General features: G+C 39.6%; 1 protein-coding gene and 1 pseudogene across 3 annotated transcripts; one reads left to right on the forward strand and one right to left on the reverse strand.

The window, feature by feature from the left end:
• Nucleotides 1-6,839: 6,839 nt before the first annotated feature.
• C1H2orf49 (chromosome 1 C2orf49 homolog) lies at nt 6,840-20,951 on the reverse strand. 3 transcript variants are annotated; one of them, XM_048857156.2, is made up of 4 exons: nt 20,794-20,951; nt 19,248-19,414; nt 14,582-15,016; nt 6,840-8,458 (listed from the first exon to the last, which is right to left on the reverse strand). In XM_048857156.2, exons 1-3 carry the CDS (start codon nt 20,908-20,910, stop codon nt 14,590-14,592), a joined length of 711 nt encoding a protein of 236 aa, XP_048713113.1. In that variant the 5' UTR covers nt 20,911-20,951; the 3' UTR covers nt 6,840-8,458; nt 14,582-14,589. The 3 variants fall into 3 exon arrangements, with proteins under 3 accessions (XP_048713113.1, XP_048713105.1, XP_074986391.1); XM_048857148.2 differs by having other exon boundaries at nt 14,647-15,016; nt 20,794-20,949; XM_075130290.1 differs by having other exon boundaries at nt 14,647-15,016; nt 20,863-20,929.
• LOC125639630 (small ribosomal subunit protein mS37 pseudogene) lies at nt 12,488-13,148 on the forward strand (annotated as a pseudogene).
• Nucleotides 20,952-25,066: the final 4,115 nt, after the last annotated feature.

Raw genomic sequence — 25,066 nt, forward strand, 5'->3', positions numbered from 1 at the left:
CTCTTTATGTCTTTGTATTCAATCTTATTTCAATCTCAGCCAGTTTCTCCAATTTATCAACTTGTATTTTATTCAATCATACCTTTCAAAGTCTTCATGTTACCTACAAATATTTCAGTTCAGTTACTGTGCTTGCTCAGTACAAGACAACTTCTGAACAGGTCACTCACTATGCTACAAGTGGTATAAATTTGTAATAAACATTACTGGTGGAGAAAAACTAAATTAACATCTCCAAATGTATTCATGAATGGACTTTAACTGTTGACTGGTATATGAATTTTTTGGGATGGTTTAGCCTCACCAGTGAAGGCAAGACTTTAATCCAGCCATATGCTGTTTTTTTAATTTACATAATTCTTTCTAGGTCTAAACTCAAAATTTAGCAAACAATTTAAGAGCTTAAGAGAACACACCAGAGATTTATTTGTACAGAAGTCACAAAGTAATTTCCCTTCCAGGACAAATGTTAATTTTAACTTTGCATAGCTACTGTTGCAACATGTGTATTCATGTCCAACACCTTTTGGTCTGGCACCATTTCTAGTTTAGATTTCCAGCAGAGAAAATTGTGGGTGACAGAATGTGCTGGCAGTGGAATATTATCATAGAAAACAATCCATTGAAGGAGACTCCTGGCACAAACTTCAAGAATAATGGCCATGTCAGACAGTGACTACCCTCTTTATGCACTTTCCAGATGGAAAAAGAAAAGGAGTATTTGTGGCACCTTAGAGAGTACTCCTTTTCTTTTTGCGAATACAGACTAACACAGCTGTTACGCTGAAACCTGTTTCCAGATGGAAGTAATTTGTATTCAGTCAGTTAATTATACCTAACTGACTTTCAGAATATAAGAATTTCCCTGTCATAGTTACCGATGCAAATCAGCTTTCAGAATAAAGAGAGAAAAGGCAACTCTGGAAATCTTTGTACCCAACATGGGTTATTTATTACCTGCAATGAAGTGCCTTTAAAAACTAAAATTAGTAGAGTAGTGCGGTTTTGCAAACAGAACTGTGAACTAATTGTATATGTGAGAGTTACCTGCACAATCACATTATTTAATGAAGAAAAAAAGCCATCCAGTCCCAAACAATTTTGGTTTTACAATATCAGATAAGTGAACCCTATCATTTTTATCACTGACTTTCTACATGAGCAAAAATGCACTTAGCACTCATACAATACTACCCACCTAGGTCCTTATACTGCATCTATCACCATGGTATCTGATCATGGTACTGATTGCATTCAAGATGGCTCTCCAAGCAGCACACCAGAAAAGTGATATTCTAGGCACTGTAAATAAATTATTCCAAAATATGGTAGCAGTTGTCCTTGAACTGTGTGCCTGGATGTATGGAAACCTTAAGCACAGATGATATACTTTTTTCTACATACTTTCAGAATAGATCACTTGGTTTCTGTATCCATGTTTGCATCCCAGACAGCTGTTGACAAGATTGTTCCCATATACGACAGGGTACTTACTATCTGCTAGTCTAAACCTTCCAAATGTTTCCATGTTGTTGGTCACCAGAAAGTTCATTTTTATTTTAAGGAGCAATGTCAAATTCTTGGTTATATTGGTAATAAAGATTCAAAAATAATCCATGTTTCAAGGTATACACTGAAAACCGCAATGAGCAGGTTGTAGCCAGGCCAAATTAATCTCTTCACTGCTGGTCCACAGAAGTTCTATGGGATTCCTAAAATATCAAGACAGTTTCAAAGGGTACTTGGGTAGAGGCCAAATTCCACTAATTTTGGCATGAAACAGACTTCCAAACTTTTCATCCACAGAGATATAAAGTCAGATTCAACTACCCTGTTTGTCATGTTTATTGTTTAAATCCATCAATTTTAGATTAGTATGCTGGTTGACCCAACACTGCAAAGCAGTGTATTTAGAATTTAATTTATTGTCTACTGAAGCATACAGCTGTCCTCAGGAGTAAAGGTAAGTGCTCTTTTCTAGTATCCTAGGTCTGTTTCACCTTTACATCATTCGCTGCAAGGTCAGAAAATTAAATTTTGAGAAACTGTACAATAGACTGAAAAGTTTTGACAGCCCAATTTCATGCTCCAACAGAGTTCATGTGATGTCACCAGCAGCGTAAGCTGGTGCACTACAAAGACAGAGAAAAATACACTTGTAAATTGTATGTTGGAAACCTCTCTCACCATTCAGCTGTTACTTTGAAACCAATGGATTTTTTTTGAAGTACTAATGTAGTCCATTTTTTTGTTGCACATGCCATTTGTTATGCTCTCCAACTATCTGGGCATCATGTGACCCTCAAATGAACTGTAATTATGTTCTTCTACCTTCTACACAAAATTCCTTCATTTAAAACAAACGGAGAAATAACAATATTCAAAAACTAATATGGAAGCAGAAAATAAATTGTAATTTTCTTACAAGATACTGTTATTTTAGGTTTAATTCTAGTTAAAAGTTCAATCACAGTGAATAAGAGAAATCCCTCATACTTCTGGAAAAAAAGCATTGTCAAAACCACACAAAGGCATTCTTCCTCAGGATATTCCAAGATGGAAGCCTCCTGTAGCTTTTCTTTCCTGAGTGCGCCTCCTGCAGGAAGCTGTAACCTGATCAATTTGCTGAGCTTCCGACTGCAGGAATTAGCCCTCTAAGTAAAGGCTCTGGAATGTCCTGCATGCAGCAGAACCAGAGTGGAAAGGGTCAGGGCAAAGAGAGGCTACATAGAGATTACCATAAATCTTGCACACTGCAGAGCACAGCTCCCTAGCAATCTCTTCAAGACCATCTACCAGGTGGGTTTGGGGTGGGAAGAGACAGGCCAAAATTTCAAATTAACTTTTTAAAAAAACAATATATTCATTATCATTGTGTACTAGTAACCTTAGAAATGTCAGTACAACTCTGGAAACAGTGTTTGTTAAAAAATAGCCAGGAGGACATAAAACACAATTTTATATGTAATATCCTGTCAATGTTTTTCTAATTTCATGCTAAGGTGGCAATGTATCTGGCATCAAACAATAGTTTTAAACAGGTCACACTTGGGACCTGAACTTCTTCACAGTGTTAAGGAAAAAAAAAAGTGAGGACCCGAACCATCAACAAGTACACTAGGTATCGGTGTTGTGCACAATATAGAATAACCCAGAAGTCACTGTCACACTTACCCAACTAACCATACCTTTGATCCCTCCTAGTCACTTTGAGTGGATCCCCTTCTCTCAGGTCTTAAGCCATCATCTGTCTCTGTGGGTGGAATCATATGATTCTCTCACTCTCAGACCAGGCGTTGGGCTGTAGTTACTGGTGCTAACTGCACTTAGCTCAGCAGGTGTGACAGAAGCTCAGTTCCCTGCATACCTGTTTCCTCCAGGAGTAATAGCAGTGGCAACCAGCGACCAAACAGCTTTCTTAAATCAAAGCATTGTTTATATAGAACAGCATTTCAGAGAAAAACCATCTTGAAAAACAATAAACCAGCTTATATGCATATATCTGCCTTTCCCTAAGACTTACCATTTCCTGGATCTGGGGAAAGACAAAATCTTTCAGACCCTTCTGCAGAATCTCTTTCTGTGTCAACCTGCCCTTCCGCAAACTGACTCCCCCAGAAAGGGCTTTTTGACTGTTAGGTGTTCTTTTGATCTCTGGCTTCCCACCCTGGCAAAACAAGGCTTGCATTTTGGCTGAAGACAATGTTTTCTCCCACCAGCTTGTAACTGCCCCTCAAGGTTGGTTTGGAGGTTGCTTGCCGGGAGCCCCTGTGTTGCTTCCATGCTTGCTTTCCCCCACAGCCCCCTATTAAGCTCGAGCAATACATTCATACAAGAAAGTCTTATAACCCCAACATACATTAACTTCATCTCACTGACGGGCTCTCACATTTTTCATAAAGGTATTACCTCTCAGTATTTAGATTACATGGACATGGAATTACTGTCTCACTTCCAACACCACAAGTGATTTTATTAGAATTATTGTTGCAGTTATTAAACTTTGCAAATTAGGTGTGCATCAGAAGCTACTGGTTCAAAAAGCAATCAACATCTGAAAGAAAAATTCAGAAGGTGAACCAAAATACAGCAGTGGAACTCATTTCTACAGCAGAGAGCTGGACCAGCCATAACCTGATCAAATGAAAACCTGGAATTCATGTCTAAATCTCCCCTGCTCTGTACAGAAGGGAAGAGAGCAGTGATTTCTGCAGCCCCCTTTGAGAGTTAGGATATATAGGTTTAAGAGAGGGCAAACCCTAAAGAACCCATTTTAAAAAGAGTGATGGATGAAGCCTCTGTGAACAGCCACGGACAGGAACTGCCTTAGCAATATAGTTTCAAGAAAGCAGAGGGGAACGTTGATGTTCCAAAGCAAGTACGGAGGGACTACCCTAGCCTTCTATGAATCCCAATGACTTATCCCTCAAGGAGCCAAAACTGAAGCCAAGACAGAATGGAAAATTTTTCAAGGGGAATCTTGAAGAATTTTCCTTCCCTGAACTCCTTTCTCCAGGTTTTATTGTCAGCAGTGAAAAAGCTAGAACTGGCCTAGAGTTTTTCCATTATCTTGTATGGTTAAAAACAAAAAACCCCTGATGTTCTTTGATTTGATTTGCTTTTTAAATGGGTAGCATGCAGACATGTGGCCATTTATTTTGTGGGGAAAATATCAGAAAGTTCATCCGAGTAAAATTAAATATTTAAAAATGCTGTTCAGATTATTTAAACATACAGTGATCTATACTTACTTCTAGATACACAACTGGGGGGGGGTGGGGATGGATGGAAGGGAGTCAACTTAAAATCTAGCATCATCCAAGGTACACAAAGCCAGTTCTTCCCTGGAGCATAGTTAAGGAGGCCAAACCAGACATAATGGTCCCCTCTGGCCTTAACAAAAAAACAATCTTTAAGTAAATATGACCTCTTATCACAGAACCATAGAGACACAAGGAATGTATACTTGAACAAATAGCTCTTTAGAAGAAATATACCAATGACAGACATATATAGAGCTGGGTATTTGGTCAGATATTTGTTGATCACTTTCATTCTTTAAGCTATTTTAAATATTGCAGTGGTTTGTAAGAGATCCATATACCTGATAATAAAGTTGTTAAAAATTTTTAACATGACATGAATATGAAAAAGGGTTATAATTTAACGGTCTTGCCAATTTACTTTTTATGTAATATGTTTGAAAATGTATGTATCTACCTTTCAAATAATTTCCTAAACTGCATAATCTTTCTTTCAAGAACAAACAATTTATATTCAAGGAGCTCTAATTAGGGAATAGCTAGAAAGTGTGCCTTACATGGACAAAGTCACTGCTATCATAATCTGTTTATAAAAGGTGTCACACAGGTATTGTATGCAAACTGGTAAGATGCTGGTCATTAATATTATTGCATGATGCACGGATGGGTGGTGTATAAAGAACTATAGTATGTGTTGGAAATATATTTTTAAAATGTGTTTTGCAAGCAATGCATAAGCTCAGCCTGTCCTAGACAAATGAATATTGTTTTACCTGCTTGACTATGTTGTGTCTCCAATGTAAACGGAGCAAGGTCAGGCCAAAAACAATGGAAGTACATCTACATATAAGATAAATAAAAAGAAAAGGAGTACTTGTGGCACCTTAGAGACTAACCAATTTATCTGAGCATGAGCTTTCGTGAGCTACAGCTCACTTCATCGGATGCATACCGTAACTCCACGGTATGCATCCGATGAAGTGAGCTGTAGCTCACGAAAGCTCATGCTCAAATAAATTGGTTAGTCTCTAAGGTGCCACAAGTACTCCTTTTCTTTTTGCGAATACAGACTAACACGGCTGTTACTCTGAAACCTGTCAAGATAAATAAAGCCATCAAAATAGCATGTGAGGGAGATGACCATTTAACCATCACAACTGGGGATGGAGGCTGTACCTCCAGGCTCCTGAACAGACAATGGACTTTGGGAAATATAAGCAGAAACAGAAAGCCATTTTGGCATCAATCACCTGAGGGACACACAAAGCCAGAGCTCTTGAAATCTGAGAAATCTGATCCCTTCAGCTAAGAAGGCTGATGTCTCTGCGAACTGGCTATAGGTGGGAAATCTGCTTAGACAAAGACTAACTTTCTGAAGTTGTTTCAGTCACTAGAAAGCGTGTTTTGTTTGTAACCTATCTTTCATATCTCTAACTCTTGCCTGAAATCATTCAAACATACACTCTTTGTTAATAAACTTATTGTTTTGTTACAAAACTCTCAGTGCTGTTATACCGAAGAGAAGTGTAAGTCTTCAGCTATTTTAAGACTAATGTGTGCTCTGTCTTTTTGGAAGCAGCAAACTTAACTTCTGTGAGTGTCTATTGAGAGGGACTGAACACTGCAGAAGGACATCTCCAGGGAACTTGGGTTCAATGATGGTTACCTTCAATGCAAGGTTTGGACTGGCAGAGTCCTGAAGCATTTGTTGGAAAGGCAGGTGTGTCAAGCTTGTCAAGCTGGTGTGCCAGGGAGCTGAAACATAGCTCAGCAGCAGCAGCAAAGTTCACTCTTCCTAAGGCAGAGTGGTAACATGGTGGCTCACAATTCCGGTTGTCCCGAGTAAGATGTCACAATAATTATTGTGACAAGTGTTCTAAAATTAAGTTGTTTATGGGATGATTTAGTAAAAAAGGTGTAACGTTTACCAAAATTACAACCGCAATATTGCAAACACTTATGCACATACTTAACTTTAAGTAGTCGTCTCAGTGACTTCGAGTACACTTCCACATCACTATTTCAAGTCAACAGGTTTAATTTCATTACAAAATAGATCTACACTACTGAAAAAGATTACTTTTAATTCAGTTTATTTAAATAAGATAAAACTACTTAAAAGACCACTCTTTACATACAAAATGTACATTAACATGTGAAACTTTTCTGTACTGAAGTATAAAACCTGCACACAGGTTTTAGTGTTTAGTAAAAGGAAACAAGCACACAATATTTAAAAAAAACACACCATTCTTACTATTTTACAGCATTCAGAAGTGCCTTTGATTCCACAATAATGAATGGGAAACTCCTGTCTCAGCCATATCCGATGTAGACTACTGTTCATATTTTCAATACATATACATTTAAAAAAATTCTAAGTAAGCTTTCAGATCACTGCTGACAGCATTTTCAAATGGCTCATAAAGCCAGAACAAGGATTTCTTCATGTTTAAATTCAGTGGTGAAAGGCTTTCATATGGGAGGAACAAAGATTTCAAATTAGTTTTTGTATATAGAAGCTTTACTGTTTACCACATACACTCAAAGTACGTGAAGGATCAGGCCCACTTAACCACCAAAATCAATAGTTTTGCCATTGATTCTAATGGACATAGGACCAAATCCAGTGTATTACACCACACAAGTAATAATCTAAATGGAATCCACTGGGATTCAAAGAAAAACTGAAGATCTCATTTTAATAACTGTCACAGGTATGAAAGAGGCAAGACATTGTTAAGAGTATACTATCCTAACTCATTGCAGTGATTGTTACCTCTATGTGTTGATGAGAGGAGAGTGTTGGCCCGCATTCTAGGATTTCCCACTTATTTTAACAAGCATTATAATAACGGGGATAACAAAAGAAATGTGTTGCACACATGCATACAGAAGTTTGTATATAAGAGCCTGGCACTAATCCATTCATTTTTTTCCCTCAGATTCATGCTGAATATAGATTCTAATAATGTGCTTCCATGTGCATTTTTTCATCTCAAATGACTATAGAAGCTTCAATTTGAAGCAAGGATGTTACATAGTTCATCTGTTATTACCAACTTAACCTGTATTTTAAAATGTAATACAAATACAATTCTGTAGTTTTGTTCTATATAACAAAAATATTTTTTTCTCTAGAATAAAACCTGTCAATCCGATGATTTTATACTATATTGTTTAAGTAACTATCTTCTGGAACCCAAAAAGGGTTTGGATGCACAATCTTTCATACACCTGGAACCTCAACAATTGTGTTGGGTATTTAGCCAGGACATGATCTACTAAACTGAATTTAGCTGTATAGTATAAAATATGAACATTTTTAAACCCACAAAGGTGTTTTGTAGAGACATGTAGGAAATGAACTACAGTATAATTGAAAATTCAAAAGCAGGTTTTTTTAGTATCTTGTAATACCACCACCTTTGGAAGGGAAAGTGAAACCACTCTCAATGCAAGAAGGTAGACACTTTTAAGGTGATTGGTGAGACTGATTCCAGCTTTATATTAGGGAGCTTTCAAACTTAAGAAAACTCCACAACAATGTGAATCCCTGTATAGTTTAAAGAGAAATGTACTTCAACTGTTCTGAACTACAGGAATGATATATTTACATTTCCAGGACCCCCACTAGTTCATGGCCATGTTACATGCTGGATTTTCTTCTTTGCTTCTGTAGGTTTTAGGTCATTCTGGAATAGAAGAAAGTATACAACTAATATTAGATGTGCTGCACTAGACAGTATTTAGTAGTTATTGTACAATATCCAGAGAGGGATAGCTGAGAACGTTATAGTAACTTTCTGATGCCATCTTCTGGAGGAAATTAAAATGTCAGGCTTACCCAGAAAGTAAAAAGGACGAAGAACTATAAAGGCTGATAAATTTAACCTCTTGCAAACTCATCCATTTTTTGTGGTGGTGAGCACATTCACCAAAAGTATCCCTCTTACTTGGAAAACATAAGTAATTTAGAAATACATCCATATAAGAACTTTAAACTAAAGTCTGATCCATTAAGAATGTTTTAAAGCAAATATAGGAATATCTACTCTTAAAATTAAATATAATTAAATCTAATTTTTAAAAATTAAAGAATCTTAAAAATGCTGCTCTGTTCTAAAGACAATTAAAAGACTACTTGCGTAAAACTGCTGAAAAATTACAACTACATAAAAACAGGTATTTCTTTACACTACCACGTATAAATGAGGAACCCATTGCTTAAGCCTCTGTGCACTTGCAAATTTAAAAATAAAAAAATTCATAAGAATTGGCAGCAGACAACCTCCAAATCAATCTCCAACAGTCATCAAAAATAAGAAGGAACTATGAAACAGTCTTCAGTTGGTTAGACAGGAAAACACCTGAATAAACAGATGGACTTTGCACCATACCCTGAAAGGCAAACTAGCTCTGGCAGACCGAAAAGGGGAGCAGGATCCAGACTCAAGTAGAGTTCAAAACAGACGCTGACACCAAACTGAGAATGCAAATCTGGATGTTGTGAGCAGCAATTCAGCTGATCTCAGCCACTGGGAAGTTGCAGAGATGGTCTTTAAGGTAATCAGGACACAGACCAGACTTTACAAACTAACACCAACACCATGAGTGGTTCTTAAACAAACAGCAGCATGCCTGAAATGGAAAGCACCAATATGCAAGAAGTCTGTTGGGTTTCATACTAGTGGAACCATCTGCCACTTTAGCAAAACAGTTTTTTAACATTGGTCCTTGGTGAGACTTAGTTTAATGCTGCACAGTAACATTCCCAACAGCAGCGTCTCTCGTATGTTGAAGATTCTTTACTACCTTATGTACACAGTTTTCTTTAATTATGGAAAAAAAGTCTGCTCATGACCAACAACCTGTGCACCAAATTTCAGCAAAACAGGAAGTCACTTATTCTGACAGAAGATACACCCCTCTTAAAATCAATTAAAATATCTTCCATTTATATACCATCCTTCAAATATGCACACACCAATCACTTCCCATACAACCAAACACTACAAAAGAGTTTAGGACAGGAAGTAAACAGTATTACCAAATTAAAATTGCATGAGGAATTTGGGCTGTACTGACAGAATTTTAAATAAGTGTCTGGAACATGGTAATTCAAGGACCAAGAAACACTAACTCCTATTTTATACTTTTCTTCTAGGAACTCTGAAGCCATTGGTTAATTAATAGTTAAGTTAAATTAAACCATTGGCTCATTCATTACAGCCTAATTCAGCAAGATACTTAAACATAAACGTAACTTTAAGCATGAGTATTCACACTGACACCTCATGCTTAAATTTAAGCGCATGCTTAAATATCTTGCTAAACTGGGGCCTAAATTATTTATGTTAACAGACTACAAAACAATCTAAACTGCAGTAAAGATTTTGATTTCAAGAATATCAGTGGTAATCAACTCAGAACATGAATTTATTTAAATTAGGGCTGCCAAGTGATTAAAAAAATTAATTGCAATTGCACTGTTAAACAATAATAGACCCACCACTTATTTAAATATTTTTGGATGTTTTCTACATTTTCAAATATATTGATTTCAATTACAACACAGAACACAGTGTACAATGCTCACTTCATATTTTTGATTACAAATATTTGTGCTATAAAAACAAAATAAATATTTTGCAATTCACTTCATACAAGTACTGTAATACAATCTCTTTATCATGAAAGTTAATTCTACATTTGTAAGTTTATGTACAAAAAAACTGCATTCAAAAATAAAACAACGTAAAATTTTAGAGCCTACAAGTCCACTCAGTCCTACTTGTTCAGTCACTCAGATAAACAAGTTTGTTTACATTTGCAGGAGATAATGCTGCCCGCTTCTTGTTTACAATGTCACCTGAAAGTGAGAACATGTGTTCACATGGCACTGCTGTAGCCAGCGTTGCAAGATATTTACGTGCCAGATGCACTAAAGATTCATATGTCCCTTCATGCTTCAACCACTGTTCTAGAGGATATGCATGCATGCTAATAAGGGGTTCTGCTGGACAACGATTTAAAGCAGTGCAGGCCGACGCATGCTCACTTTCATCATCTGAGTCAGATGCCACCAGCAGAAGGTTGATTTTCTTTTTTGGTGGTTTGGATCCTGTAGTTTTCACATCAGAGTGTTGCTCTTTTAAGACTTCTGAAAGCATGCTCCACACCTCGTCCCTCTCATATTTTGGAAAGCACTTCAGATTCTGAAACCTTCATTCTAGTACTGTAGCTATCTTTAGAAATCTTGCATTGGTACCTTCTTTGTTTTCTGTCAAATCTGCAGAGAAAGTGCTCTTAAAACGAACAACATGTGTTGGTCATCATCCGAGACTGCTATAACATGAAATATATGGCAGAATGCTGGTAAATCTGAGCAGGAGACATACTATTCTCCCTAAAGGAGTTCAGTCACAAACTTAATTAATGCATTATTTTTTTTAACAAGCATCATCAGCATAGAAGCATGAAGGGGCGTTCGAATGTTTAGCAATATCTGGCACGTAAATACCTTGCAATGAGGCTACAAAAGTGCCATGTGAATGCCTGTTCTCACTTTCAGGTGACATAGTAAATAAGAAGCTGGCAGCATTATCTCCCTTAAATGTAAACAAACTTGTTTGTCTTAGAGATTGGCTGAACAAGAAGTCAGATTGAGTAGACTTCTAGGTGCTGAAGTTTTGCATTGTTTTGTTTTTGAGTGCAGTTATGTAACCAAAAAAAATTCTACATTTGTAAGTTGCACTTTCATGATAAAGAGATTGCATTACGGTATTGTATGAGGTGAACTAAAAAATACTATTTCTTTTATCATTTCTACAGTGCAAATATTTGTAACAAAAGTATTATAAAGCGAGCACTATACACTTTGTATTCTGTGTTGTAATTGAAATCAATATATTTTAAAATGTAGAAAAACATCTGAAAAAACTTAATACATTTAATTGGTATTCTATTGTTTAACAGTGCAATTAAAACTGTGATTAATTTTGAGTTAATCGCTTGAGTTAACAGCAATTAATGGACAGCTCTATTAAATATTTAATAGGTGAACAAAACCTGTAGACGTACCATACAGCACCTTTGTGCTGTGAACCAAACAAATTCGAAAACCTATTTAAGTTTTGACTAAAAGATCTCTAAAGAACACTGTAGTAGTTTAGTGATGTTTTTCAGCTTCGTGCTGGGTCAGTATTGATCTAGTGCTTCAGCATGGCTTTGAAGTGCTGCTGGAAGAGCTGCCTTTGAGATTAAACATACAAATGAGTACCTGACTCATCCAGACCCTCAATAGTGTGTGTCTTGATTCCTGCAACATCCTTTTCTCTAGCCTTGAGTGGCCTTTTCTCTTGCCCCACTCACAGCCAAAAATGCTCAAAATGCTGCTGTGAAGATCACTTCCTCAGCTTGTCACTTGAAATCTCTCTTTGTATTGCTCCACTGGGTCCTACTTAACCAGTGCATCAAACATGAAAGTGAAGACATAGTTCAAGGCCCTTCAAACCCTGTTCCCCAACCTACCATCTCTCATATGCTATCGCAATGCTAACTCCTGCCTCTGCTCCGCCAATGACACCAGCCTTCACTGCTCCCTCGTTAAGTTTTCAAGCACCTTCATGCTTTCTCCCATGTTGCTCCTCATGCATGAGGAGCTCCCCAACAACATCCATAAAGCCACCCCATTGTACTCCTTCAAATCCCTTCTTCTTTGCTGTGGTGCTGTTACCCCGGAATTGAGGGGTATGTTGCACCAGAATTTGATCACACTAATTGCAGCCATAGTGTGTGCATTCAGCCACCATGAATTAATAAAATAGAACACCACATAGTTAAGGGTTAATTTGGACAAGGAGGGCTTTTGAGGCAAGGTCAAATACTAGTTACAGGCTTGCACTTTCTGCTAATCAGAATAGGAGGAGGGGAGAAAAGATTCAACGAACTTTGAACGGGGGTCACGTGGGACTAGGTGTCTGTCACTTTACGGCCCGTTGCGAGGACCATGGCAGCACCTGTGTACCCGGCCTGGCTCGGGCGCTTGGCCACCAGGCAGCAGAGGTGGGCCCCACCATGTGCCCCACCCGCCCCCTGGTGCTGGCCAACCAGGTGGCGAACCACCGCCTGCACCTGGGAGAGGTAACGTGTACCACAGAGATGTCATTACCGATGGCTTGCTGGAAGCAGAATGAGTTCAGCCATGCAGTTTGTGCCAAGGAGATCCAGACATTCTATGACTGTATGGCAAAGACAGATGCGGAGCACAAGGAAAGACTTAAACAGGAGTCCCTGGGCCAGATGGGAAACTTATCTCTAAAGACAGTGAACAAACTACTGAGAAGGTTCCCTAATAGCACAGATGATTTTTAAAGGAAGACTTGCTTTCCCAAGTAACTGGAGACCAGTAGCTGAAGCTGGTATCATCTTTGGAGAAGAAGTTAAAATAGTGATCAGCGAGCATTTGGGGCTGATGGTGGCTGCCAGCATTCTTCAGAGGTTCTTGACTTGAACATTTCTTTGGGGGTGGGGCCACTTTCTCCATTAGCTGAGATTGTTCTATGGGGTCACAGGGTCTTGTGATAACAGGGTGGATGTTTGCTAAGTGTTACTCAATCAGCCATAATGTGGTCTTGAGTCTTGCTTCATTGTGAAATAAAGCCTTCTAAGGAATGAAATAAAATAAATAAAAGACAAAGAAAATAAGTGGATGGAGACTTTGAGCTTTGGTGCCTTTGGTGTAGAAGCTTATTATGGCTAAGACTGCTAGGAATGTTTTGTTGATAACTAGTTGACTGAAATTAGAAGAAGTAATGACCCATTGGGGGTTGCTATGAGATATGGTTCTGTAAAAATTTAGTGATAAAAAAAGACTAGATAATAGACCGTACTTTGGAGCTGAAGCTATCATGAGAGACGTTTTCCTGATACCATACTCCCCGGCAGGGAAGCAAGCGGTCATTGCTGACCTGCTGCTAATTACTCAATACCATCTCAGATTCTAGGTAATTATTTTGGATGTCCTAAACTTATTGCTCATGTGTGTGCACACTTAAATCTAATAAATAGTAGTTTTAGATAAGAGCACGCTTCCTTGTATCAATATTTCATCAGATGGAAGCATTGTGTTCCCACTGATTTATTCCTAAAACCACCTGGAGTGAAAGAGTTAATCCACAGCTTTGGATTCTGAAAACCTTGGGTAACAATGCCTAGAAAAGCAACTTGATAATGGCTAGACAGCTGATATGCTGATAGAGCTATCATACTGACCAGTATTATCTCATCGTTGCCTTGTGCTCATTCATCTAATCACCTGTTGTCTCATGTCTTGTACTTAGACTGTAAGATCTTTGGGACAAGGATCATTTTTTTGTTTTGTTTGAAAGGTACCCAGACAATGGGATCCTGGCCCATGACTGGTACTCCTAGGTGATTCTGCAATGCTAGTTATTAATATGAGTGATGAGTGCTAAAGAATTACTATTTTACTGGCAGGGCAGTCTAATGGATAAGATATAGGACAGGGAATCAAGAGACCAGCATTCGAATCCCAGCTCTTATGCGACTTTAGGCAAGTCACTTCATCTCTCTGTGCCCCTGTTTACCTTCCCATCTTTTGTCTGTTTGGTCTCTTTACACTATAAACTTTTCAGGGGAATGACTGTCTCTTCCTATGTGTTTGCACACTACCAACCATACTGTATGTACTACAGTAATGTGTATACCAAATTATATAAAATGACTTTCAAATAAAGCTAAAATATAACAGTTATAATGTTATAAAGGATTCTCAAAGGGATCTGAGGACCTACCTGCTCCTTCATATGCTCAAGGAAAAGATTTGCAAAAAGCTAGACAGTGGTGTGAACATACATACCGCTGATTCAGATTCTTCTTTTGGAGCTGCTCTCTTTAATTTCACAACAGCAGCTCCTGCTACTGGGGTCAAAGGTGGCAACTTCAGATTAGCCAATATACTATTAGTCACTGGAACACTGTTCTGTTTATCCTTATTCTTCCCAGTTTCCAGTTTAGCCTCCTGTGATAAATTGGAGGCTGAAATGTATGTTGAGGCGTTTGAAGGAACAGATAATCTCCTAAAAGTATCAGCAGTGATTCCAGCTGGAGGAGGTTTTAGACTATCAGTAGCTCCGTTTTCTGTCTTTTTCACTTTTATACTTGTACTTGTTGAACTGCCATCAAATACAATTAGTGGCCGTTTCCGTAAGCCTTCCACAGTTGTAACACTGAAAATACAAGTTTTAAAGTTCTCAGAAATACAAACTAGATCATCAAGAGTTCAGTTAATTACTCAGGATATATGCAATGTAAACAGACAATTCAAAAAATTAATCTAACCCAACCTGGCAATATTTGTCAGTCATTTTCCTTAAACTGTTTTACTCGCTCCAATTTAAATTAAAGCAATTGCTTCAAAAATATCAAGCTACCCTATTTAAACTCATTCCAAACAATACGACTGTCAAATTTAGCAGAGCCTTAATATTGCCGTTTACAGTTATTTTAGGATTTGACAGTATCAAAAGAGATACAAGTTATTCCAGATATAAGGCAAATATCTGAGGAGCTGTGAATTGCCCTCTTCGTCTAAGTTGAGATTCACCGTCAATTTGAAATTTTATAAAAATCACTGTTAACATCTGCATTTATTCATGATTCTTACAGTGAGAAAGCCCAAATGGGGGCTAGACAGACAATTAGTGAAAATATTTAGCAAAAAAACCCAACCGCTATTTCTGAAATAAATTGTTCCTGAGCCAAAATAGCAGGCCTAATTTATTTTTTGTTAGAATTGCTCATGCTTTTGAATCTACATGCAATCAAGTCTGGCTAATTAAATATTTTATTTATAAACAGAGAAACACTGTCAAATTGTGTATATCCAAAAGATAATTCAAAAGGCAAACAAAACAGCATACGTGGCAAAAAAGTTAACATATGATTTTAACATAACTGTCCTTTTACGCACACTGAGGTAAGGACTGAAAGCATTCTAATTCTCAGGGACATGGAAAAGACAATCACCAGGAAACCTGAAAATCTGTAAATTAATGAATAGATTCCAGCGTCAACCATTCCATTTACTGATTTTTCATTTGTGACAATACCTTATATTTGTGATACATTTCATAGAAGTTGTCCAAATAAAGTGCTACTTTATAACATAAGTATCACTGAGGTGGCTATACATGAGTGGTTTAGAGATACATGGTTATTTAAATGTAAATAAGAATGAATATACTTTACATACAATCATGTTTAATACCCACATCATGACACCCATCTGATTCAATTACATCATCATTAGAATAGCCACTAAACATGGAGTTGCTGATAGCCTTTAAATACAAAAATAAATGAAATTCCAGAGATCTGCTGTGTGATGATAGCATTTACCAACGTTTCTTTAAAAATGAAAGGAACAACAGCTGAAGAGTGCATATGCATCCATGCTCACAGGACAACATTAACTGACCGTGCATCAAAGCTGGCCATTCGGATTTGCCCTTCATTATACTGCAATTGTGTTTAATGATTCCATTAATTTAACACTTAAATGAGCAAAATATGTAAAGAGCCTAATAAAAGCAACCTACCCACACAAATGAAGAGAGTTAATCTCTACCACTCACTCTGGATTTTTCCTTGCAACTTTTATTCCTGACAACAGCACCCTAATCTTGAATGCACTCCATAATAGTTATCTTCAAAGTCCACCCCCAATAAACCAGTATACAAAGCTATAGTATCTGTTTCAGTCTCTTTCCTTAACATGCTTAAAGATGTAGCAGATATTCCTTAGTTAAAGATTGCTCTTTAAGTAATTGTTGTGGATACTGACACTCAGGAGCTACATATATGTTTAGGTAGGATATTTGGAATTCATTATTGTGGGGATCACTCATATTGTATTTTTGAGGAGTAACAGCACCTTTGTTATCACAAATGACAGAGTGATATCTTATTTAGAAGATATTCCTAAAGAAGCCACTAAAGCAGGAAACTTCTGGGCAATCAGGTAACTCTCTGTTTCTGCAGAATTTCAGTTTCCACTCAAAAACAATTCAATGTGTAATCTTTAAAGTTGTGAAGATTACCTGCTGAATGTGAACAAAATGCAAACTGATGTAGTGTTGTCTTCCTGAGCCTGCAGACAGATATCCTGAAACAACAGAGAGGTATCAACTGTCTAAGGCCCAACTCCGAGCCCCAGCACACAGTCTAAACAGTTGTGCTGTGCTCCGAGGAGTTCATCAAGGTCTGGTAGGGCGAGGCAAGAATCCTTTCCCTTCAAGCTCCACAGCAGGCAAGCTGCTCTTTAGCAGCAACTCAGCTTTATCACTGAAGCAGCTTCCATACTGTGTTACGGGGTATAGCTGGTAGATTTATCCCCCACACTCACAAAACCCTTCTTTACAGCAACACTCAGGCAGCCTCGTGGAGTTGAACTCTACAGCACACAGAGGATGGTTATGAAGCTCTCCAAATACTGCTCCATCTCATGCAAAGTAGAACCATATTGGTTCTACTACAAGGTCATCAACAGAAATGGAGGAGGGGACATTATACACTCCTAAAAGCGTGTGAACTACTTTGATTCATCTCACTAGGGTGTTACAATAACTGAAGTTTCTCTATGTTCATTTTAGTTTTACTTACCAAAACTGCTCTAAGTCTAGAACTTTCAAAAGCCTTCAGCAGCCTGTCTCCTACCCTCTCCACACTGTGTGCATCATGAATGCTAGCAGTAAAAAGATAACCCAATAAAATACTCGCCAGACAAAATTATTTAAGCGTTGAACATGAACAGAAGGTTAACTACTGAAAAGTCTTGAAGTTGCCTAATAGTGGCTAATCAATAGGAAGCACCTAAACAGTAATTGGACTTTCAACATACAATATATTAAACACCGATAAAATAACCTTAACAGTGCAACCCTTACCAAAAACAGAGTGGCTGTCTAAATGGGCCTATTTCTATTCTTTGGTCTTCATATATTACTTTTTATTATAAAATGTGTGTAACTCTAAACAAGTTTTATTTGTACCATCATAATTATTTCTAATGTGCGAACTCAAACTCCACTCACATGTGAGATCTATATATAGTGGTAAAATTGGGTACAGGAATTCTTAAGAAATGTAGGTTTCTTGGTGTGCTCATCTGCATGCCTGTACCAAAAACTCAAGTCCTGTTCAGCTGTTTCAAAACACTGTTGATGTATGAGATCAGTATTGCATGCTTATGTCTGCTCACTGGCTGAAGTACTGCAGAGTGCGTGAATACAGACAGTTTCTTTATGAGTACATCTAGTTGTCTATCTGTTGCATTCACACAAAGCTGTCAGAAACTGAGGCCCTGAACCTTTAATGTGAAGCACAGGGAAGCCCTTTAAAAAAATCACAGGAATTTGGCATGGGTATAGAGATCTGCCCATGAACATCATATTACAGAATTAGGACCACAGTGTGGAACTGAAATATAAATAAAATAAAATTTTCAGACCACTTTATTTTCTGATCAAAGTTGAGTTTAAGGCCTTATATGAGAGAAGAGCTATTCAACTCAAAAAGTGGTCTTGAATTAGATACAACACACACACTTTTGTTGCAGACTGGTGCCCAAAATCCTTCCTCAATTCCTAGCACACAAGCAAGCATAAATTACTATGGCCTGGTCTACTTTTTAAAAATGTGGTCAACACAGCTACATTAGTAAGGGGGTATGAAAAATCCACACCCCTGACTGATGTAACTATTCTGAACTAACCCCCAATGTAGACGAAGCTACATCAATGAAATAATACTTCTGTCAATGTAAATACCATTGCTCAGGGAAGTGGTATTCCTATGCTGATGGAAAAACCCCTTCCATCAAGGCTGCACCAACACTACAGGGTTATGCCAGCATAGCTACAGCAACATGAGTATAGTCTCTGTAAAGTAGACATAACCAACTGAGTGTGAATGATATAGGGTAATTATATTATGAGTGGATATTGATTTGAGACATGTTAACTGTAACTAACAACTACAATTAGTAACAGTAATGTCAATAGTAACAATTACAAGTAATAATAGTAACAACTATTACTATTAACCATGGCAAGTGCTAAGCTTTTCATCCCCTATCTATCTCCGTCTGTAAAATGAGAATAAGGATGCTTACTTCCTTTGCAAAGTGCTTTGAGATCTACTGATGAAAAGCACTGTATAAGAACTAGGTATTATTATTATCAGCATTTTATTGCTACAGTTGAACTTCTTCCCCTTTTGGGTCACCATTATGGTAATACATTCTGAAATCTCACACACAGCACCCCCTGCAAGTGCTAGCAACATGTACAGAAATTGCAATTTACAAGTTTTATGAACTGAGTAGAAAATAATTAGGTTGATCTTGTTTTCCAAAATGTGCCAACAGCAATCCAGGAGTTACAAGCACAATTGAATTACCTTTTACTCTCATTTTTTGTTTCATTTAGCTCCCTTTTCTTTTCCATCATTTTCCCCCATCTACTTTTGGGTAAGTCCCGCTGAGGCAATGGTATGGCATGTTGAACATAGAGATTAGTGAGGCCATCTTTGTCGATCTTTGCACTATTTTCAACTAGTATGTTCTTCTGTGGGAAAAGGAACATAGCCACTATTAACAGGAGAAACTTCCAAATGCAAATAACTTTAATGGCATTTCATTTTTTCAACAGTTAATTTAGCATAACTAACATTTTAAACAAGTAATGAAATACATGATTTACAGAACATTGCAGATCATCAATACATACATTGGTGAGACTCCATGCAGGTATAAGGAGGTACCTGCATGGACCCAACAGCAGGATCACAGACTTTGTTAGCTCATCTGAAAAAACGGGTTTAAATAATTCTCAGCACACATTCTAGTTCAATTAAACTCAATGCCAAACATTTTAAATTATGAGAATTTCTCTGAATTACAAAAGGGATCAAGCCAACCTTGTAATGGGTTTGCAACCTTATTTGCAGAGAAGCTACTACCTCTTCATAAAAATCACACACAGGTGGTCTTTCAAGTCCCTAGATCTGGATTCTTGATTCCTCAGCTCCCAAAACACAAGCGTCTATCATCTGAGTGGAAGGCAGATCTCCATTAGCTATCTATAGTCAAATGCTGATTTTCTAAGATACAACCAACCAAGAGAATGAAACATACTCTCCCACACACATGGGCCTTGAACCTGTAAACCATTATGCCTATAACTCTATATGTGAGAGCACATTAAAATTCAGGGTAACTACTCACATAGGTAACATTTAACAAGCTATGGGTAACGGTACCCAATTCTAGTTCTACTTAAACTGATAGCAAATAAACCCCTATGACTTCAACTGGAGAAGGAGTTGAACTCAAACTGTCCACAAGGATGTACACTAATATATTTACTTAAAGTTACTTTCGGATCAGGGTATTTTAATAATGGACGTTTAAAATAACCCAACAGTTTGACGAATTCCCTTCTAACTTCGTGCCAATGTTCTTTTACTTTCTGGCAAATCTGCCAGCTTTCAAGGGGAACAAGTTTTCCAAACCGAACCGACAACGCGTTGTTAAAATAAAGCTTTAAAATGGAAGCGGACTCTATCCTGGGGTGGAGGAGGCCAGCGCCTCTCCGCGGCCTGCCTGCGATGCGCAAAGGCCGTTACACGGGGAAACATCGATCCGCGTGACACGGGCTCCCACCGTCACACGGGTACAACCAGAGGAGGGACTCGAGTTCGGGTCCCGACGCCCGGCGGGGCGCGCTGGGTTACAGCAGCGACCTCCCCGCCTCCAAGCCCGGCTCAGGCTGGCACGCGGCACGACCCGGGGGGGACGTGTTGCGGGGCTCGGGGTCGGAGGGCTCCCGGCGAGAGGCTCGCTGCCCGGGCGGGGCTCTCCTGGCCCAGGGATCCCCCCCGCGGCGGTGGCGGGCGCCCCGCAGGCTCCCTGGGGCTCGGTGAGGGCCCCCCTCCCAGGCCGCACCTGCTCCAGGGTGAGCCGCAGGAACTCCTGCGACAACAGCTCCGGGTGCAGCAACAGGTCCGAGCTCACCCGCCCGCTGCTGCTACCGCCCTCCCTTGCCGCCCCCTGCGCCGCCATTTTCCCGCGGCGATTCCTTCCCGCGGCCGTTCCCACAATGCTGCGCGGTGGCGCGTGAGCAGGAAGTGACGCAATACGGACTGAGGGGAGGAACGTCAAACTCCGCCCAGGCCGGCGCCAAGAGCCGCGCGTGCGTGAGCGTTACACATTCCAATGAAGACGGCTTCGGCCGGGGGCGGGGCTGCGCGCTCAGCTCCCCGCGCTTGCTTCACGCGCGAAGCGGTCGCCTGCCGATGGATCGATCTCTCCCTCTCGTGCGCGCCGCTGGGGCGAAGCACGTGGGGCTTGGTAGAGCTGTGGTCCGCTCCGCTGAGCTTGACTTGAGTCCCCCACGAGGCGCATCGGGGCAGTGATTGCTCTGCTGCCTCTGTGTAGGGTTTGCTGGCGGGGGTCTTGCACTGTCTGTAGCTGTCCGCAGCCTTAATGCCTTGCAGCAACAGCACTCCTTCCCCGCAAGGGACAGGATCCTGCTGCCTGCTTTAATTGCTATCTAGTAAAGTATTTAAGGACATTCTTAATTTTAAGCAGAGAGTCACAGAAGGGACTTAGCGATCACATTCAGCCCCCTGAGCAGAGTCAGGACGAAGTAAATCCAAGTATCAGAGGAATCATAGAATAACAGAATTGGAAGGGACCTCTGGAGGTCATCTAGTCCAACCCCCTGCTCAAAGCAGGATCAATCCCCAACTAAATCATCCCAGCCAGGGCTTTGTCAAGGCAGGCCTTAAAAAACTTCTAAGGAAGGAGATTCCACCACCTCCCTAGGTAACGCATTCTAGTGTTTCACCACCTTCCTAGTGAAAAAGTTTTTCCTAATATCCAACCTAAACCTCCCCCACTGCAGCTTGAGACCATTACTCCTTGTCCTGTCATCTGCTATCACTGAGAATAGTCTAGATCCATCCTCTTTGGATCCACCTTTCAAGTAGTTAAAAGCAGCTATCAAATACCCCCTCATTCTTCTCTTCCGCAGACTAAACAATCCCAGTTCCCTCAGCCTCTCCTCATAACTCATTTGTTCCAGTCTCCTAATCATTTTTGTTGCCCTTCGCTGGACTCTCTCCAATTTTTCCACATCCTTCTTGTAGTGTGGGGCCCAAAACTGGACACAGTACTCCAGATGAGGCCTCACCAATGTCAAATAGAGGGGAACGATCAGTCCCTCAATCTGCTGGCAATGCCCCTGCTTATACACCCCAAAATGCCATTGGCCTTCTTGGCAACAAGGGCACACCGTTGACTCATATCCAGCTTCTCGTCCACTGTCACCCCTAAGTCCTTCTCTGCAGAACTGCTGCCTAGCCATTCGGTCCCTAGCCTGTAGCGGTGCATTGGATTCTTCCATCCTAAGTGCAGGACTCTGCACTTGTCCTTGTTGAACCTCATCAGATTTCTTTTGGCCCAATCCTCCAATTTGTCTAGGTCCCTCTGTATCCTATCCCTACCCTCCAGCGTATCTACCACTCCTCTCAGTTTAGTGTCATCCGCAAACTTGCTGAGGGTGCAATCCACACCGTTAGTCTGTATCCACACAATGTCACCTGAAAGACTGAAGAAGTGGTTTTTTACCCACGAAAGCTTATGCCCAAATAAATCTGTTAGTCTTTAAGGTGCCATTGGACTCCTCTAAGTAACTCTAGACCATTGTTGACAGGTGTTTGTACAATCTGGTCTTAAAATCGTCCAATGAAGGGGATTCCACAACCTCCTTTCGAAGCCTATTCTGGTGCTCAACTATCATTACAGTTTTAAAAAAATTCCTAATATCTAACTGTAACCGCAGTGTCTGGATGGGCCATATTGAGAATGCTACTCTTAGGGCAGACTGTGAGGAATAGGGCAGACAATCCCCAAAAGTGGTGATTTATTTTATAATGACTAAATTCACCAAGCCAGTAAGGAAACAGCTTCTCTAATACCACACTGATTAGTAAGAAGCCAGTTATAGTCCCCTTCAAGAATTCCAGCCCATGACTCCCATCTAGACTGCCAAATCTAATACAGTGAGGGGTTACTGAAAACCTGATTCATCATATGTGAGAAGAAAAGGAGTAAGCTGTAGCTCACGAAAGCTTATGCTCAAATACATTTGTTAGTCTCTAAGGTGCCACTAGTACTCCTTTTTGCGAATACAGACTAACACGGCTGCTATTCTGAAACCTATCATACGTGAGGTTCACCAATCCCAAAAGATCGGACACTTAGCCCCAGGCCAATATGAGTCTCAGATCTTACCCAATAATTATGCTGATGCCAATCCTTTAGTAACTAAAATTAAAGGTTTAATAATAAAAGGAAAAAGAATGAGAGTTGCAAATGGTTAAAAGATCAATATACATACCAATATGTGTCAAGTCCTCAGGACAGTTTCATAGCAGAGATGGGGAGGCTGCTGCTTTATAAAAGTCTTTCTGGATTCAGGTCAGAATCCAAAGGCAGCTTAGATGTAATGTCTGTTAAAATCCATGAATTTTCCAGGATATTCCAAATAATTATTTGGAAGTTCTCCGTCTTATGACTTATACTTTCCCTGTTCAAAGTTTAAGCAGACTAGAGATGGCAGGATCAGACCCTTTATAGTTCTCTAGCAAGCTGAGAAGCCTCTTGTCAAAGCAGGACCTTCCCCCCAGAAAGAATAGGGAGTGCAGATTGTCTGTGGACCATTGCTTTCAAGCTAATTTTCTATTTCCTATGCATACACAAGTAAACTAGTTGGATTCATTCACATAAGGCAATCAGCCAGTACTTCATTATAGCATAGATAGTTAAGCTGAAGACAACGTAGATAATATTATAGTCACACCTAGCATCTACCCTTGATTTCTATTATTACAAATAAATGAGTTAACAATTGCACAAATAATTGTTAACAATTGCGAGTCTAATATATCTCTTTGAAATTCACACAAGTTGATTACATTTCAGTGCCTTTTGTTAAATTGTTATGGATCATCCCCAGGTTGGCTGGTTTGTCAGTAGACTAACCTAAATCTCCCTTGCTGCACATTACATTAATTCCTTCTTGTCCTACTTTCAGTGGTCATGGACAACAGCTGATCACCAAACTTTTTATAATAGCCTTTAGCATATCTGAAGATTGTTATCATGTCTTCCCTCGGTCTTCTTTTTTCAAAACTAAACGTGCCCAGTTTTTTACCATCACCTCATAGGTCAAGTTTTCTAAACCTTTTATCTTTTTGTTACTCTTCTCTATACTTTCCAGTTTGGCCATATTCTTCTTAAAGTGTGGCACCCAGAACTGGACACAGTACTCTAGCTGAGGCCTCACCAATGCAGAGCAGAGCAGGACAGTTACCGCCCATGTCTTATATACACCCCAGAATTATATTAGCCTTTTTGGCAGCTGCATCACATTGTTGGCTCATATTCAGTTTGTGATCTATTATAACCCCCTGATCCTTTTCAGAGTCATTCCATTGAAGTCAGTGGCATTAGGCACATGCTTTACAAGAGTAGGGCCAGATTGCTCAGCACCTTGTAAAATCAAGCTGAAAAGACATATTCTGAGACAGGATGGAGGGACATAGTTTGTGTGATCAATGCTACCCTACCATTCACCCTGGGTAACTATTTAATTTGAGCTTAAAGTCATGTTACAAACTACATAGGTACCACAGCAATAGGTATTTCTCTAATTCATTAAATTAAATAAGTATAACTCAGACCTTCCCTTCTACAAAAGCATTCTATACAATGTGAACATTCTCTCTGAGACAATGTGGGTGAGGTAATATCTTTTGCTGGACCAGTCATAGCAGCCTGTAGAGAAGAGGAGAAGCTATGTTCCTCACAGCACCTTGCCCGTGGGGCCAGGTGAGGCACAGGATATTGGGGGGAAGGGGGAAAACAGAGCAGGGCACATGGGACTACTGGGAGATCACATAGACTGGGGTTCAGAAGGGCTAGTTGGGGGAACAGACTGGGCCAGAGGCTGAATGGTAGTGGGGGTGCAGGGCCACATGGGACTGGGTGTATGGGGGTGCAGGGCCATGGGAGCAGAAGTGGCTAAGTGGGGGTGCAGGGTCACGTAGAGATGGGGAGCAGAACCATGGGGAATGGCTGAGTGGGGGTGCAGGGACACATGGGGACGGAGCCATAAGAATATAAGAATGACCATACTGGGTCAGACCAAAGG

This window comes from Caretta caretta, chromosome 1, assembly GCF_965140235.1.
Source record: "Caretta caretta isolate rCarCar2 chromosome 1, rCarCar1.hap1, whole genome shotgun sequence".
Lineage (NCBI taxonomy): Eukaryota > Metazoa > Chordata > Testudines > Cheloniidae > Caretta > Caretta caretta.